The following is a 16,882-nucleotide window of genomic DNA, read 5'->3' as shown; positions in this document are numbered from 1 at the left end:
GCGTCCGGCCAATAGGAGGGCGAGCGGGCCACCCGGAGGCACCGCCCCCGCCCAGCTGTGGCCCAGCTGTGCCACCGAGCGTCGAGAAGAGGGGGGCTGGGCTGGCAGCGCGCGCGGCCATCCTCCTTCCACTGCGCCTGCGCACGCCACGCGCATCCGCTCCGGGGACGCAAGCTTGAGAAAAGTTGCTGCAAACTTTCTAGCCCGTTCCCCGCCCCTCCTCCCGGCCAGACCCGCCCCCCCTGCGGAGCCGGGAATTCCGAGGGGCGGAGCGCAGGCCGAGATGGGGAATGTGGGGGCCTGCAGAGGACCCTGGAGACGGAGGCGTGCAGAAGCTCAGTCTCGGGGCGGAGGCTTCGCGCCCTTAGCCTTCCTGGACAGCCCGTTACCTTCTGCGTTGTCCCGATGGGGAAACTGAGGCCCTGAGCCAGAAGCACACGCTGGGGGGAGGCAGAAAGCGCGGCCAGAGGCGGAGGGAAAACAAAGGGAGAATCACAGACCGACGGGAGGGGGACGGACACACACAAGGGGACAGAGACCTGAGTGGAGAGCTGGGTCTCGCCTTCCCGGCGTGGGGCGCAGGGTCGGCCAGGGAGAAGATCGAGAAGAGCGGGGAGTGGGGGCGAAAAGGGGGGACCGGCGGGGGAGGGGGCTGGGGAAAGCCCGAGGGAGGAAGAGAAGGAGGGAGGAACTTCCCAAAGTTGCAAAACATGGCTACCTTGCCTGCGGAGCCGAGCGCGGGGCCAGCGGCCGGGGGGGAGGCGGTGGCGGCGGCGGCGACCGAAGAGGAGGAGGAGGAAGCGCGCCAGCTCTTGCAGACTTTGCAGGCGGCCGAGGGTGAGGCGGCGGCGGCGGCTGGGGCCGGGGCGGGCGAGGCGGCTGCGGGAGCTGAGGGCCCGGGATCCCCGGGCGTCCCCGGGTCGCCCCCCGAGGCCGCTTCCGAACCGTCCACAGGCCTCCGCTTCTCGCCCGAGCAGGTGGCGTGCGTCTGCGAGGCGCTGCTCCAGGCGGGCCACGCCGGCCGCTTGAGCCGCTTCCTGGGCGCACTGCCCCCGGCCGAGCGCCTACGTGGCAGCGACCCGGTGCTGCGCGCGCGGGCCCTGGTGGCCTTCCAGCGGGGCGAGTACGCCGAGCTCTACCGGCTACTCGAGAGCCGCCCCTTCCCCGCCGCCCACCACGCCTTTCTGCAGGACCTCTACCTGCGCGCGCGCTACCATGAGGCCGAGCGGGCCCGCGGCCGCGCGCTGGGCGCAGTGGACAAGTATCGACTGCGCAAGAAGTTCCCGCTGCCCAAGACCATCTGGGACGGCGAGGAGACAGTCTACTGCTTCAAGGAGCGCTCCCGCGCAGCCCTCAAGGCCTGCTACCGCGGCAACCGCTACCCCACGCCGGACGAGAAGCGCCGCCTGGCCACACTCACCGGCCTGTCGCTCACGCAGGTCAGCAACTGGTTCAAGAACCGGCGACAGCGCGACCGGACCGGGGCCGGAGGCGGCGCGCCCTGCAAGAGGTGAGGGGCCTCGGGCGACGCAAGTCCAGCTCTCCCGGGGACATCCCGTCCACCAGCCCTCCTCCCCCGTGCCCACTGCTGGAGCCGGCGCGCCGAGGTCCTCGGACATCTCCCGCTCACAACCCCGGGCGCCCGCGGGGCGCGGGGACTATGCGTGGACGGGACAGGCACCCGCCCGGGTCCTCTCCCCGCACGCGTCTCTTCCAGCGGCTCCATTCCGAGCTCCTGCCCAAATCCCATCGGTGCTGGGGAACCACACTGCGGGGGGCACTAGAGGGACTGCGGAAAGGGGGCAGGGCCTGTGGCCACCCCACTCTGCGTAGGGGCTGCTTCCCAGCCCCTTTCTTCACTGACCGTTACTCTTATCCACCCGCCCCCACACTCCCTCCGGGCCCGGACGGCGTGGTCCGTCGTCTGCCTTTGTTGTGAAACGTGAACCTTTCCCAGCTCCGGTTTCCTTGTAACTCAAACCCTTCCCCTCCCACCCTGAGCGCCGGCCTCTCCCTTCTCTGACGCCCCGCGGGGAGGGCACCGGGAACTGGGCTGGCGGCTGCTGCTCCCTCTCTCCAGGCCACTCGCCGGCTTCCGCCCAACCAAGGAACTTTTAGGGCAACCTGGGAGCTCAGCCTCCGGGGACCCGAGGCCGAGGCAGGAGCAGAGCAAGGGCCTCTTCCCTCCCCAGCGCTTGTCTTCAGTGGTGTCCACACAGGGCTTGCAAAAGGCCCTGGAGTTTGGGGTGGTCTGAGAGAGGCTTCATAACCCCTGGAATGACCCACCGAAACTTGGGCCAGGGAAAGGTGGGGGAGCAGCCGGCTGGCTATGCGGGAGGCCCCACAGGCTAAGGGACCCCAGCTGACAGCCATTTCTCCGGCCAGCGAGTCTGATGGGAATCCCACGACTGAGGACGAGTCCAGCCGAAGTCCTGAGGACCTGGAGAGAGGGGCGGCCCCAGTTTCCGCCGAGGCCGCTGCCCAGGGCTCCCTATTCTTGGCAGGGACCAGCCCTCCCGCGCCATGCCCAGCCTCCTCCTCCATCCTGGTGAACGGGAGCTTTCTGGCAGCCAGCAGCTCCCCAGCAGTGCTCCTCAACGGGGGCCCCGTCATCATCAACGGCCTGGCCCTGGGCGAGGCCTCCAGCCTGGGCCCGCTGCTGCTCACTGGGGGCGGGGGTGCCCCTCCACTGCAGCCCAGCCCTCAGGGGGCCAGCGAGGCCAAGACCTCCCTGGTCCTGGATCCTCAGACAGGGGAGGTGCGGCTGGAGGAGGCTCAGTCGGAGGCCCCTGAGACCAAAGGGGCCCAGGTGGCTGCTCCGGGACCAGTCCTTGGAGAGGAGGTCCCGGGGCCCCTGGCCCAAGTGGTGCCTGGCCCCCCGCCGGCTGCCACCTTTCCTCTGCCCCCGGGGCCAGTGCCTGCTGTGGCTGCCCCACAAGTGGTACCGCTCTCCCCACCCCCCGGGTACCCCACGGGCCTGAGCCCCACCTCCCCACTATTGAACCTGCCCCAGGTAGTGCCTACCTCGCAGGTGGTGACCCTGCCCCAGGCTGTGGGGCCCCTGCAGCTGTTGGCAGCCGGGCCAGGCAGCCCTGTGAAGGTGGCAGCTGCAGCAGGCCCTGCCAACGTGCACCTCATCAACTCCGGGGTGGGCGTGACTGCCCTGCAGCTGCCTTCGGCCACTTCCCCAGGTACCCCAATCTCCCTCCCTCAGGCCTGGGTGAGAGCCGGGGAGGGGTGCAGTCATCTCAGAGAGGGAGGGGCTGTTCCTGGGCTCCTGGGGGGCATCTCATCCCTGGCAAGTCCCAGTGCCCCAAGGCCCACTGAAAGGCTCCCTCCGCCCGCCCTCCAGCTGCGCAGTCTCCACCTCTGTCTGGCTTGGCCTGCTCTCCTGGCTCTCACCCGTGCTCGGTCCCTCTCTGCCCACAGGAAACTTCCTCCTGGCCAACCCTGTGTCTGGCAGCCCTATCGTGACGGGTGTGGCCGTGCAGCAGGGCAAGATCATCCTCACCGCCACCTTCCCCACCAGCATGCTCGTCTCCCAGGTCCTGCCACCAGCCCCCGGCCTGGCCCTGCCACTGAAGCCAGAGACGGCCATCTCCGTGCCTGAGGGAGGCCTCCCGGTGGCCCCCAGCCCTGCGCTCCCAGAGGCTCACGCCCTAGGCACCCTTTCTGCACAGCAGCCACCCCCCGCTGCTGCCACCACCTCCAGCACCAGCCTGCCTTTCTCCCCTGACTCCTCTGGCCTCCTGCCCAACTTCCCGGCGCCCCCACCAGAGGGGCTGATGCTGTCACCCGCAGCTGTGCCTGTCTGGTCAGCAGGGCTGGAACTAAGCGCAGGAACAGAAGGGCTGCTGGAGGCGGAAAAGGGGCTGGGGACACAGGCCCCCCACACCGTGCTGAGGCTGCCGGACCCCGACCCTGAGGGGCTGCTTCTGGGGGCCACCGCAGGGGGTGAGGTTGACGAGGGGTTGGAAGCTGAGGCCAAGGTTCTGACCCAGCTCCAGTCAGTGCCTGTGGAGGAGCCCTTGGAACTGTGACCCATTGTGGCCCTGTGGCCTCTCCCAACAATGGTGCTGAAGACACAGGGACAGGAGTGGGAGGGGGGAGCCCCAGAAACACGGTTGCTGAAGACCCCAGTCACCACATCCTTCTGCCCGGGTGGCCTCTCCAAGCCCTGGTGGTGCTGGGGGTTGCACCCCCGGCCACCTCCTGTCCAGGTCTCCATCCCCCTCTGGATGGGAGGCCTCTCTGTTACAGCCCTCCCCATGCTGTGCCCTGCCATATACGTGGGGGACTCAGGGTCCTGACTCAGGGGCCCTGCCCCCTCTACTTGGTACTAGCTGTGAGCGGAACACCCTGCCCCAGGGCCGGACTTCCAGCCCCCAGAGCCCTCTCCCCGTCACTCCCTGAAACACAATTAATAGCTCTGCCGATAGCCAGTGTTGTCACAACTGCCTGGAATCCGAAGGTGGAGGACAGGCAGCCCCGCGCCCCTGAGACTGGAGACCCTCCCCAGTGTGGCATTTCCTGCCAGGGGTGGGGGGTGGGGCAGCTGTGGGGAGGTGGGGGTCTTCCTCACCAGCTCCCCTGGACTCAAGCCCTTGTCCTCATATCCGGCCCAGACCAAAGATTCCCTCATCCCTGGGGGCAGCCCTGTCGCTGTGTCTCCTTTGTATCCTAAATCTTTATTTTTCTAGGACATGTTATGCCTCCATTTTCAATTAAAATAAAGTTACCGGATTACACCACCACCAGAGGTTTGGGGTGCCTTCCAGGAGCTGTCCAAAGCAGCGCTGAACACAGAGCCCACCTAGAGACCCGGCCTTCCCATTGCTGCCTCCCGAGGGGGAAGAGGGGTTTGCATTCAGATGCACAGGGTGGCTGGGGACGGGGTGGCAATGAGGCCTCTTACAAGTCACAGGCCTCGAGATGAGGGTGGACGGAGCACCCCAGCGGGGCAGCAAGGGGATGCAGGAGGGCTTGCCCTTGTCTCTCTTGCTGGTAACAAAGGTTCCACTTGCTTTATTTAAAACAATAAATAGTCTAAAAATAGAACAGGAGAGGGAGGAGTAGGGTGAGGTGAGCATGAACAGGGTTGCAACCAAGTAGCTCTGGGGTGGGGAAGGGAAGGGGAGAGGGGTGGGTAAACTTCACCTTCCAACACCCCGCATTTCATTTTGGGTTTCCTTCCTAAGCCCGGGGGAGAATCAAGGCAGCTGCGGGTGACTCTGGTGCTCCAGACAAACGTGCCCAGCAGTTGGGGCCAATCAGTGTCCCCCCAACTCCCCAGTCCCATGGGACCTGCATTCTCAGGGGCTGGAGGCCCAGGAGGGACAAATTCATCGATGGGTCCTGGCTTCCAGCAAGAGCCGCAGTTGCCATGAGGGGTGAGGGCAGCGAGGCGAGGGGGCCGCCCTCTCTACTGGAGGTGCGGGGGAAGCGGCAAGGCCTTCTCGGCCAGCAGCTGGTAGAAGGGTTTGGGCGTCTCCCAGTCCTCAGCCTCGCTGCTGGAGCCGTCCTGCTTCACAATGCGGTTGTGCTGGCGGCTGAACCTGCGAGCCTTGGTGCTGGGGAGACGGTGGCAGGATGGCCCGGCTTCCTCACTTGCCTCCCGGGCATCCCTGTCCCACCCCCAATCCTGTGGCCCCCGCAGGGGCCTGGGCCACTGTTTTAGCCTCTATTGGGCGAGCCTTGGGTCCACCAAGTCCCGATCTGTGAGACGGGACTCAGCCAAGGGCTCTGGGATGTGTTCAAAGTCAGGAGCCAGGGCAGGTGGCAGCTCCTTGAAGGTGGAGGGGACAGGATTCAGGGGAGTCGAGGTGGCCAAGTGACAGGAAAATCAGACCATGCCCCGAGAAATTCGTGTGGCAGAGACAGCAAAGGAATTGAGACAGGGGGTCCATGTCTGGGCTCAGCTGTTCCCCAGCTTAGCTGTGGTGGGGCAACCCTACACCTGTGTCACCCCCACACCTGTGTCACCCCCAAGGGTTTCATAAGAAGGGGCAACACGCAAATTCTTCAGCGCAGTCTCCCATGCCATGACACCCAAGGCTCCAGAGACAGAGCAGGGTTCTGGGGTAGGGAGGCCCTTCGACCCCCTACCCACACCTCAGGGCCGGGGCCTCTCACCAGTATGGCCTCCGCTCCTGCTGGGTCATCACCCGCCACAGCTGGGCCAGCTCCTTGGTGGCAGCTGTGGAAGCGGTTCCAGGGCAGGATCTGGGACAGGAAGGAGGAGGAGGTAAGGGGAGGCCTGCAGGACACCCCGACTGAGAACTCGGACCCTTCCTAGCCTTGTGGGTCTACAAGGCCTCCAAGACCACCCTCTGGAGCTGAGGAGGCAGAGGGAGCTGGACTCAGTGGCTGTTCACAAGGGGGCACCTGGTGTCCCAGGAGAGTACAGGGGACCTGTGGCCACCGCTCCTGGCCCCCATATCTGGGTCTTCCTGTAAAGGAACCAGCTCTTCTCCACTGTGGCTTGGGAGGGCCTCCCCATCCCCTGGCTCCAGGCCTGGCAGTGACTGGTTCAGGGTTGGCACTAGATCTACCAAAGTCAGTCCCAAGGACTCTGCTTAAAACCTTAGAGACCTCTTCTCCCCCTGGGGTCGCTTGGGTGGGGGACAGGACCCGAGCCTGTGCCTCCTGGGGTGACCCCACCTGCCAGAGAATAAAGCCAGCCCGGAAGACAGCGGAACTGAGCGAAAAGGACAAAGATTCCAGACAGCCTGTGTGAGCCCTAAAACCAGCTACGTCTCAAGGCAGTCTATACCTGCCCTTGTTTTCTAGGTTATATAAGCCAATTCATTTTCTTTTCTTGCTGGGCCTGATGGCTCACACCTGTAATCCCAGCAATTTGAGAGGCCGAGGCAGGCAGATCACTTGAGGTGAGGTATTCAAGACCAGCCTGGCCAACATGGTGAAACCCTGTCTCTACTAAAAATACAAAAATTAGCCGGGTGGCGCGCCTGTAATCCCAGCTACTCAGGAGGCTGAGGCAGGAGAATCTGGGAGGCAGAGGTTGCAGTGAGCTGTGATTATGCCACTGCACTACAGCCTGGGTGATAGAGTGAGACTGTCTCAAAAAAAAAAAAAACTCCTTTTTTTCTGAAGTCTAAAGTCTGAATTGGGTTTCAGTGCTGACAATGGATGGACCCTGTCCAATACAATGGGGCCGGGTTCAGTTCTGGGGAAGAACTGTGGTCCACGAAGGGTTTGTGGGGTCTCGGAGGAAGAAAAAGTGTCAGACAGCTGTGAGGAGCGGCACAGCCAGGCTGCGGGTGGAGAACGAAGCCAGGGCCTTCCCCAGGGCCAAAGACGACCCTCTACCCACCGGATGTACTGCTTCCGGTTCATCCTGCAGAACATGATGAAGCCGTTGACGCACTTCTTCTTCATCTGGGGTGGGCAGGGACCTTTCTTCTTCTCCTTGGGCTTCACGGGGGCCCTGGCTACTTGGCCCTTCCTGGCCTTTTTCTTGGCTGCCGGCAGGGGTGAGGCCAGCCGGGTGGGGGTCCATGTGGTGTCTTCGTCCTCTTCGCTGGAGCCGGGGGTGCCCACAGTGTTGGCCTGCATATCCTGGGGGAGGGAGAGGGTGGTGAGAGAGGAAGGAGGTCCTGCCAGCCCTGGCATGTGGCCGTGTCTCTCACCTCTCGCTGCTTCCACAGGGGCTCCGAGTCGCTGTCCTCTGAGCTGGAGCTGGAGCTGGAGCTGGAGCTGGAGCTGGACCTGGAGCTGGATGGCGCCTTGCTGTTCCCACTCAGCGAGAGGTAGCAGTGGTCCAGCGAGACTGAGGACCGGTGCAGGCTGTGGGACTCAGGAGGGTCTTTGGGGGCCCTGGAGGCTGTGTCCTGGGGCATGATGAGGGAGAAAGATGGGAGGGGAGACAAGTGGTGCCCCTTCATCCCCCCAATACTGCTTTTCTAGGACATAACATGAGCATTAGCAGCAGCTCAGATTGGCAGGGTGTGGTGGCTCACGCCTGTAACCCCAACACTCTGGGAGGCTGAGGCAGGAGGACTGCTTGAGGCCAAGAGTTACAGACCAGCCTGGGCAACATAGCGAGACCTCGTTCTACAAAAAATTAAAAAAAAAAAAAAAAGGCCAGGCACAGTGGCTCATGCCTGTAATCTCAGCACTTTCGGAGGCTGAGGCAGGAGGATCACCTGAGGTCAGGAGTTCAAAACCAGCCTGGCCAACATGGCGAAACTTTGTCTAAAAATACTAAAAAATGAGCCAGGTGTGGTGGTGGGTGCCTGTAGTCCCAGCTACTCTGGAGGCTGAGGCACAAGAATCGCTTAAATCCAGGAGGTGGAGGTTGTGGTGAGCCGAGATCGCATCACTGCACTCCAGCCTGGGCGACAGAGTGAGATTCTGTCTCAAAAAAAAAAAAAGAAAGAAATTAAGTTAAATTTTAAAATAATTTAAAAAAACAGCTGGGCATGGTGGTGTGGGAGGGTCATTTGAGCCCAGGAGTTCAAGGCACTGATCTATGATGGTGACACTGCACTCCAGCCTGGGCAACAAAGCAAGACCCTGTCTTTCTTTCTTTCTTTCTTTTTTTTTTTTTTTTTTTTTTTGAGACGGAGTCTTGCTCTTGTCCCTCAGGCTGGAGTGCAATGGCACCATCTCGGCTCCAAACTCCACCTCTTGGGTTCAAGTGATTCTCCTGCCTCAGCCTCCTGAGTAGCCGGGGTTACAAGTGCCCACCACCACGCCCAGCTAATTTTGTATTTTTAGTAGAGGGGGGTTTCATCATATTGGTCAGGCTAGTTTCAAACTCCTGACCGCAGGTGATCTGCCCGCCTCAGCCTCCCAAAGTGCTGGAATTATAGGCATGAACCACCACACCTGGCCATACCCTGATCATTTCTTTTTCTTTTTCTTTTTTGAGACTGGGTTTCACTCTTGTTGCCCAGGCTGCAGTCCAATGGTGCCATCTCGGCTCACTGCAACCTCCGCCTCCCAGGTTTAAGCAATTCTCCTGCCTCAGCCTCCTGAGTAACTGGGATTACAGGTGTGCACCACCACACCCGGCTAATTTTGTATTTTTAGTAGAGTTGGTATTTTGCCATGATGGCCAGACTGGTTGGTCTCCAATTCCTGACTTCAGGTGATCTGCCCTCCTCAGCCTCCCAAAATAGTGGGATTACAGGCGTGAGCCACCACACCCAGACAATTTTCCTATTTTTAGTAGAGATGGGGTTTCCCCATGTTGGCCAGGCTGGTCTCGAACTCCTGACCTCAGGTGGTCTGCCTACTTCAGCCTCTCAAAGTGCTGGGATTACAGGTGTGAGCCACCACGCCCAGCCTAGTCTTTTGATTTCAATTTCCTTATCTGTAAAATGGGGCTACAGGAGACCCTGCTTCATAGAGTAGTTGTAAAATGATGTGGGAAACTGGACGCGGTGGCTCACACCTGTAATCCCAGCACTCTGGGAGGCTGGGGTGGGCGGATCACTCGAGGTCAGGAGTTCGAGACCAGCCTGGCCAACATGGTGAAACCCCGTCTCTACTAAAAATACAAAAATTAGCCGGGTGTGGTGGCAGGCACCTGTAATCCCAGCTACTAGGGGGGCTGAGGCAGGAGAATTGTTTGAACCCGGGAGGCGGAGGTTACAGTGAGCCGAGATCGCGCCACTGCACCCCAGCCTGGGCGACAACAGGGAAACTCAGTCTAAATAAAATAAAATAAATAAATAAAATGATGTGGGTTTTCTTTTCTACGGGCACCTGGCAGCTTTTATCCTTTTTTATCCTTTTTGTCCAATTCATTCCACGTGCCCAGCACAGAGCCAGCATCTGGTGGCCACTGGTGAACGCAAAGAGGGTCAGGGGGTGGTTTTAAGGATGAGGAGAAGCATGAGTGGAAGGACAGATGGGTAGATGGTGGCTGAAAGGGTGAGAGAGTGGATGAGTGAATGAAGCCGTGAGTGGCGTGTGTGGAAAGGCAGATGGATGTGTCTGTGGACCGAGGGGCAGAGGATGTTTACCTTTTCCTGTGGAGCCTCCTGCATGTGGGCTGAAGGTGAAGACTCCAAATCTAAGCACACTTCTTCAAAGAAAGCCGCTAGGGAGGGAGACCAGAGGGGCAGCCAGAGCAGAAATGCTTCTCCCACACCGCCAAGCTTCGGCCACACTGTCCCTGCTAGCCGGAGTCCCCATCTCTGGCATTCTTCAGGATCTCCCACCCTATGTCCAAATCCCGCTCACAGCCCACTCCCCTGGGTCACCTCCAACACACAGAGTGAGCTCAAGTCCTGCTATGGGCTTCTAAAGCCACCCATGCACCACACCAGCCTCTGGCTGCTCCCCCACTAGGCTGTGGGCTCCTTGAGGCAGGGCCAGGGCAGGATTCACCCCGGGCACCCAGGATGGCCCAGCGCAGGCCTGGGCACCGTATGTTTCCCGAATGAACTAAGCATCAGGGCCAGGCCTGGGCCTCACCTTGGGTCAGGTACTCCATGTCATCCTCCAAGATCTCGTCTGGCAGCAGTTTCCCTGGGGAGCTGAAAAGGCCAGGGCTGAGCCTGAGGATCTCACTTGGGTGGCCTGTTCCACTCCAGACATCAATCTGGGGAGGCCCCAGGAGCAGTGGGCTCCCTGGAAAGGAAACAGCAGACTCAGGGGTGTGGCCAGAGATCACCCTCTGCCCTAGCACAGCAGCTGGCATTGAGGAGATAGTGCCTGATGCTACGGAAAGCGAATCTCAGCTTCTCATTTTGAATTCTTGATGGGAGAAATGAAGAGGCAGCCGGCTGCGATGGCTCACGCCTGTAACCCCACCACTTTGGGAGGCCGAGGTGGGCGGATCATTTGAGGTCAGGAGTTCAAGACCAGCCTGGCTGGCTGGGCGCAGTGGCTCACGCCTGTAATCCCAACACTTTGGGAGGCTGAGGCGGGCGGATCACCTTAGGTCAGGAGTTTGAGACCAGCCTGGCCAACATGGTGAAACCGCATCTCTACTAAAAATACAGAAATTAGCCGGTCATGGTGGTGGGCACCTGTAATCCCAGCTACTCGGGAGGCTGAGGCAGGAGAATCACTTGAACCCAGGAGACAGAGGTTGAAGTGAGCTGAGATTTCACCACTGTACTCCAGCCTGGACAACAGAGTGAAACCCTATCTCAAAAAATAAAACAGGCTGGGCGCGGTGGCTCACGCCTGTAATCCCAGCACTTTGGGAGGCCGAGGCAGGCAGATTAGGAGGTCAGGAGATGGAGACCATCCTGGCTAACACAGTGAAACCCCGTCTCTACTAAAAATACAAAAAATTAGCCGGGCGAGGTGGCAGGCGCCTGTAGTCCCAGCTACTCGGGAGGCTGAGGCAGGAGAATGGCGTGAACCCCGGGGGGGTGGAGCCTGCAGTGAGCCGAGATCGCGCCACTGCACTCCAGCCTGGGCGACAGCGAGACTCTGTCTTAAAAATAATAATAAAATAAAATAAAATAAAATAAAACAAACAAACCAAAAAGACCCAGAATGATTCTGAGGTAGTGTCTGGGCTCAAGGGAAGAGTGGTGATTGATTAGCAAGTCTCCATGGCAGCGGTGGTGGAGAGCTGGCCGGTGCACTGTGTGTTTGCCTTCCCTGTGCTTAGGGGATCTCCATTCCCTTTCCTGCCTCCCCTCTTTCATAGAAATCCTCAGACTGAAAGTATGGGAAGGCCCACACCAGCCTACAAGGAGGAGAGACAAGAGTTGCAGTCACCTTGGGGGCTGTTCTCTGGGGTCCAGGCAGGAAGCCAAGGGTCAGCATCTAGGGACCCTTTGTCCACATCCTCGCTGGAATCATAGAATACCAGCTTCTGCCTGCAAAAGGTGGAGTTTCAGAGTCAGATACACAGGCCCTGGGCTAGAAACTGCTATGGGGCCCCTTTGGCACTCTGCACTGGCCCCTGGGGGAGTGCTGGGGGCATAAACCTCAGTCAGTTGAGGCTCCCATCCTCAGGGAGCTTACAGTCTCATGAGGAGAGCCCAGCCCATAAGCAGGCACTGCAGACGACGGGGCAGTGCTGTGACCGAGGGCGTTGGAGGAGGATGAGCCAGTGGAGAGCAGTGGGTTCAGCCTGAGGGATGGGCAGTTTTCCAGGGGCACAGGGAAGCAGGCTATCCAGGAAGAAGTACTGGAATGTGAGAAGCTCAGAGGGGCTGGCGCAGGGCTTCTGGGGAATGGCGAATGTGTGGTGGTGTGAAGTGTAAGAGTCATGGGTGAAGGGCTGGAGAGAGGGCTGACAAGGTGAGTTGGGGGCCACTGAAGGTCTCAAAGGCCAGGTAAAATATCAGGGCCGGGCGCAGTGGCCCATACCTGTAATCCCAGCACTTTGGGAGGCTGAGGTGGGAGGATTGCTTGAGCCCAGGAGTTCAAGACCAGCCTAGGCAACATAGGGGGACCTCATTTCTACAAAAAATAAACATAAAAAAATTAGCTGGGCGTGCTGGTGTGCACCTGTGGTCCCAGCTACTCAGGAAGCTGAGGCAGGAGGACTGCCTGAGCCCTGAAGGTTGAGGCTGCAGTGACCTATGATTGTGCCACTGCTCTCTGGCCTGGGCAACAGAGTGAGACCCTGTCTCAAAAACAAACAAATAAACAAAAAAGATATTGGACTCTATGCTGCAGGCACTGAGGAAGGGCTTTAAGCCACAACCTCTGTGGTCAAGGTCTCTGTGTTGGAAAAGCCATGTGGGCACATGAGGATGGGATGGAGGGCCACAGGCGAGGCAAAGAGACTGGTGAGGAAGCTGTGACCACGTCCGGGAAATGGGAAGTCAGGCTTTCCTGTGAGCTCACGGTGGCAGGCACAAAGCTGGGCCCCCATTCGTGCTCAAGGGGCACCGGCAGAGGACGCGACTTGGCCCCTCTTCCCACTACCCCTCACCCACGCCAGACCAAACCCCTCAGCACCGCCCACTCAGTGCCCTGGGGACTCCCTTACCTGGGATGGGGCTGGGTCTTGTTGAGAAAATGGATCCTCGCCACATCTTCCTGAGCCAGGAGCGCAGGGAAAGGTGCCTCATCCTGGACACTGCCCTGGCACCAGCAGCCTAAGGGGCAGATCAGGATGACCATGCCTGGGGACTGGGCCAAATTCCAGGAAGCCCAAAAGCAGGGGACAAAGGGGTGCCAGCTTCTGCCACACACCCTCTCACTCCCCAATCCTAGCCCAAACCTCAGGATGCAGGGTGTTGCGTCAGTGTGAGGGTGAGGGATGCCCCAAATCACCCCTGGGTTTTTTGAATCCCACATCCCCATCAGAAGCTGTAATGGGGGCCAGGCACAGTGGCTCATACCTGTAACCCCTGCACTTTGGGAGGCTGAGGCGGTGGATCACGAGGTCAGGAGTTTAAGACCAGCCTGGCCAAGACGGTGAAACCCCGTCTCTACTAAAAATACAAAAATTAGCCGGGCATGGGGGTGGGCACCTGTCCCAGCTACTCAGGAGGTTGAGGCAGAGAATTGCTTGAACCTGGGAGGTGGAGGTTGCAGTAGCCAAGATTGCACCACTGCACTCCAGCATGGGCAACAGAGCAAGACTTTGTCTCAAAACAAACAAACAAAAAACTCTAATGGGCCCAGCACAGTGCCTCACACCTGTAATCCCAGCACTTTGGGAGGCCAAGGTGGGCGATCATCTGAGATCAGGAGTTCAAGACCAGCCTGGTCAACATGGCAAAACCCTGTTTGTACTAAAAATACAAAAATTAGCTGGACGTGGTGGTGTGTGCCTGTAATCCCAGCTACTCGTGAGACTGAGGCAGGAGAGTCGCTTGAATCCAGGAGGCAGAGGTTGCAGTGAGCCGAGATTGTACCACTGCACTCCAGCCTGGGCGACAGAGCAAGACTCCATCTCAAAAAAAAAAAGGAAAAGGCTGAATGAACAAATAGAGGAAAGAGATGACTTGAGGCCTCAAAACCTCGAGCTCCGACCTCCCTCCCTCTGGCCTAGCTCTCTGCTTGAAAGCATCACCACACCTTTTCCAAACCAGTGCAGTGACCGGGGCACAGGAGATCCAAGTGAGGCCTGAGGCAGAGGCCCTGCCCTCCTCCCCGGTTCTGTGATGGGAAGCCCACACAAGACGATGATGCTGATCTCGTCCCCCACTTACAGCCATGACACAGCCTGCGATGAAGACCACCAGGGCAAGGCCACAAGCTTGAGAAGTGAGAGGCGGTGTTTCCTATTCACTGCTGCAGCCCCCACTACTGGTACTGTGCCTGGGACACAGCAGGTGCCCCCAAAGTGGCATCTCAATGAAAGACTAAGTTTAGAGTGAGGAAAGAGACCCACTTGAGATGTCACAGTGGATGGTGTCCTCGGCCAGATCCAACAGCATCAGCTGGGACTGTCCTCCTTTTCTGTCACCTGGAGGTGAGGATGATGCAGGCCTCAGGTGACTGCAGAAATCAGGGCACCTTGGAGGGGTGGTGATCCTCTCTGTGCTGCTTCCTTTCTGGTCTGGGGATAGGGTCATCAGCTTCTCAGGCTTGTTCAGGGCCAGGGAGCGGCGAGGCTTCGGGGTCCGAGTCTGGCTTTCTGGGGGAGCAGAGGTTCAGATGTCAGAGGGGCCTGGGAGTCACCTGCCTGTCACCAGAATAGGGTTCAGGTGGGAAACGTCCTTGTCGATGTCAAAGCTATGCCTGGCCTGGTGTGGGTATGCCCAGATTCTCAATCACAGGCCTGTTTGTTCAACCCCTGTCCACATGTCAGAATCATCTTGCGACCTTTAAAAAACACTGGCCAGGCGTAGTGGCTCATGCTTGTAATCCCAGCACTTTGGGAGGCCGAGGCAGGCAGATTACTTGAGGTCAGGAGTTCAAGACCAGCCTGGCCAACATGGCGAAACGCTGTCTCTACTAAAAATATAAAAATTAGCTGAGCATGGTGGCATTTGCCTGTAATCCCAGCTACTCGGGAGGCTGAGGCAGGAGAATCGCTTCAACTTGGGAGGCTGAGGCAGGAGAATCGCTTCAACCTGGGAGGCAGAGGTGGCAGTGAGCCGAGATGTGCCACTGCACTCCAGCTTGGTGGACAGAGCGAGACTCTGTCTCAAAAAAAAAAAAAAAAAAATACTGATGCCCAGGTTCTGCCATAGACCAGTGAACCCCAAGTTTCTGGGTGTGAGGCCTCAGTGCTAATACAAGGAAGAGCTGGGAGTTGAACCCAGGCACAGGGTGCTGAGAAGGCCCCCAGAGTAAGGACATCCCTGGAGAAGACGCCCTGCTCCCGGGTGACCTGGGCTTCTGGTTCCGCCTCCAGCGACAGCTTGTACCTGATGCCTGGGTCAGCTTCTTCTTCCGAGGCTTCTGGCATGCTCCCTGGAGATGGGACTTCTGAGAACTTGGGGAGCTGGAGGGGGTAGAGTGTCTCCTCCGCCTGGCTGGGCCCCAGGCTGGATTCTGATCCAGCCCTGCAGGGATGGAGAGGGAAACAGATCAGATCCCCCACCCCATCTGCACCCAACTGCAGTTCCTGCCTTCCAGACAATGCTCCTCAGTCCTGGGTCAGCGTGGGCCCCCAGGCTGACTTTACAGTTTGGAAACTGAGGGCTTATCCAAGGCCGCTCAGTCAGGACTGTGAAAGTAGAGGGCAAGAACTCAGGTTTCTTCAGGGCTGTTTTGGGCCTTGGCTCAGTGGGAGAACGGAATCAACACTTCCCCAGACTGGGCACCTTGAGGATGCTTCACCCTCTCCCCGCCCACACCAGTACCTCCTCCCACCTTCCTCAACACAGTGAGGGTCCCCTACCCCACCCCCCCAAGGTCACTGGGGCCTTTCCCTCTGGCCTCTCTATTCTTCCTCATTAACATCTCCTAGGTTTACTCACTTCTATCCACATTCTCAGCTACAGCGCTAGCTGGGGCCTAATTGTCCCGTCTAGATCACTCCGAACAGTGTCTTTCCTCAACTCCCTGACTCCAGTCTCTCACTTCATGACCAGTCCTCTACACTACATGTCAGGGACAAAAATTAGCTGGGCATGGTGGCGGGTGCCTGTAATCCCAGTTACTCGGGAGGCTGAGGCAGGAGGATCGCTTGAACCCAGGGGGCGGAGCTTGCAGTGATCCGAAATTGCGCCACTTCACTCCAGCCTGGGTGAAAGAGCGAGACTCCGCCTCAAAAAAAAAACAAAACAAACAAAAAAGAAGAAGAAGCAGCAGCTATCTGAGTAAGAGCTTGCAGGCATGAGAAGACACGCGCGGGGTGTGTGGGGACAGGCAAGTCATTGGGTGTGATTGGAGGTCTGCGTGGCATGGAGATGATGTGTGTGGGCTCTGAGCCAGGCCCTGACTCAGGCTCATCTCTGTGACCTTAACCTCTCTGGGCTTCAGTTCCATCACCTGCAAAACGGGACCACATTAGCTTTTCCCTTCGGTATTTGTCCTGACAATTAAATGTGAGTTAATACATAGAAACAAGTCAGGCTTGGTGGCCCACTCCTATAATCCCAGCACTTTGGGAGGCCAAGGTGGGAGGATTGCTTGAGCCCAGGAGTTTAAGACCAGCTTGGGCAACATAGTGAGACTCTGTCTCTACAAAAAAACAAACAAAAATATTAGCCAGAGCCAGGCACGATGGCTCACATCTGTCATCCCAACACTTTAGGAGGCTGAGACGGGTGGATCACTTGAGGTGATACCAGCTTGGCGACCATGGCAAAATCCTGTCTCTACTAAAAATATAAAAATTAGCTGGGTGTGGTGGTGGGCGCCTGTAGTCCCAGCTACTTGGGAGGCTGAGGCAGGAGAATGGCTTGAACCCGGGAGGCGGAGCTTGCAGTGAGCTGAGATCACGCCACTGCACTCTAGCCTGGGCGACAGAGAGAAACTCCATCTCAAAAAAAAAAAGACATTATCTGGATGTTGGTGGCACGTGCCTGTAGTA

General features: G+C 58.8%; 2 protein-coding genes across 3 annotated transcripts in view; one reads left to right on the top strand and one right to left on the bottom strand.

Annotated features, from left to right (window-relative positions):
* The first annotated feature begins 148 nt into the window (after window positions 1-148).
* SIX5 (SIX homeobox 5) lies at window positions 149-4,754 on the top strand. The gene is made up of 3 exons (XM_032178530.2): window positions 149-1,510; window positions 2,386-3,191; window positions 3,430-4,754. Exons 1-3 carry the CDS (start codon window positions 711-713, stop codon window positions 4,038-4,040), a joined length of 2,217 nt encoding a protein of 738 aa, XP_032034421.1. The 5' UTR covers window positions 149-710; the 3' UTR covers window positions 4,041-4,754.
* Window positions 4,755-4,898: 144 nt separating this feature from the next.
* Window positions 4,899-16,882, bottom strand: part of MEIOSIN (meiosis initiator) — a 34,823-nt gene continuing 22,839 nt past the window's right edge. For both annotated transcript variants that reach the window (XM_032178529.2, XM_058428877.1), the window contains exons 5-14: window positions 15,270-15,407; window positions 14,288-14,533; window positions 12,935-13,043; window positions 11,710-11,810; window positions 10,447-10,602; window positions 9,993-10,069; window positions 7,650-7,850; window positions 7,334-7,578; window positions 6,133-6,222; window positions 4,899-5,570 (exon numbers count right to left, since the gene is read on the bottom strand). In XM_032178529.2, the coding sequence (XP_032034420.1) occupies window positions 5,423-5,570; window positions 6,133-6,222; window positions 7,334-7,578; window positions 7,650-7,850; window positions 9,993-10,069; window positions 10,447-10,602; window positions 11,710-11,810; window positions 12,935-13,043; window positions 14,288-14,533; window positions 15,270-15,407 (1,511 nt within the window). In that variant the 3' untranslated portion in view covers window positions 4,899-5,422. The remainder of the gene's footprint in view (window positions 5,571-6,132; window positions 6,223-7,333; window positions 7,579-7,649; window positions 7,851-9,992; window positions 10,070-10,446; window positions 10,603-11,709; window positions 11,811-12,934; window positions 13,044-14,287; window positions 14,534-15,269; window positions 15,408-16,882) is intronic.

The sequence above is a fragment of the Hylobates moloch genome, unplaced genomic scaffold (assembly GCF_009828535.3).
Source record: "Hylobates moloch isolate HMO894 unplaced genomic scaffold, HMol_V3 SCAFFOLD_15, whole genome shotgun sequence".
In the NCBI taxonomy this organism is placed as follows: domain Eukaryota; kingdom Metazoa; phylum Chordata; class Mammalia; order Primates; family Hylobatidae; genus Hylobates; species Hylobates moloch.
The sequence above is the reverse complement of the archived record's forward strand: the minus strand, read 5'-3'. Positions and strand labels throughout refer to the sequence as shown.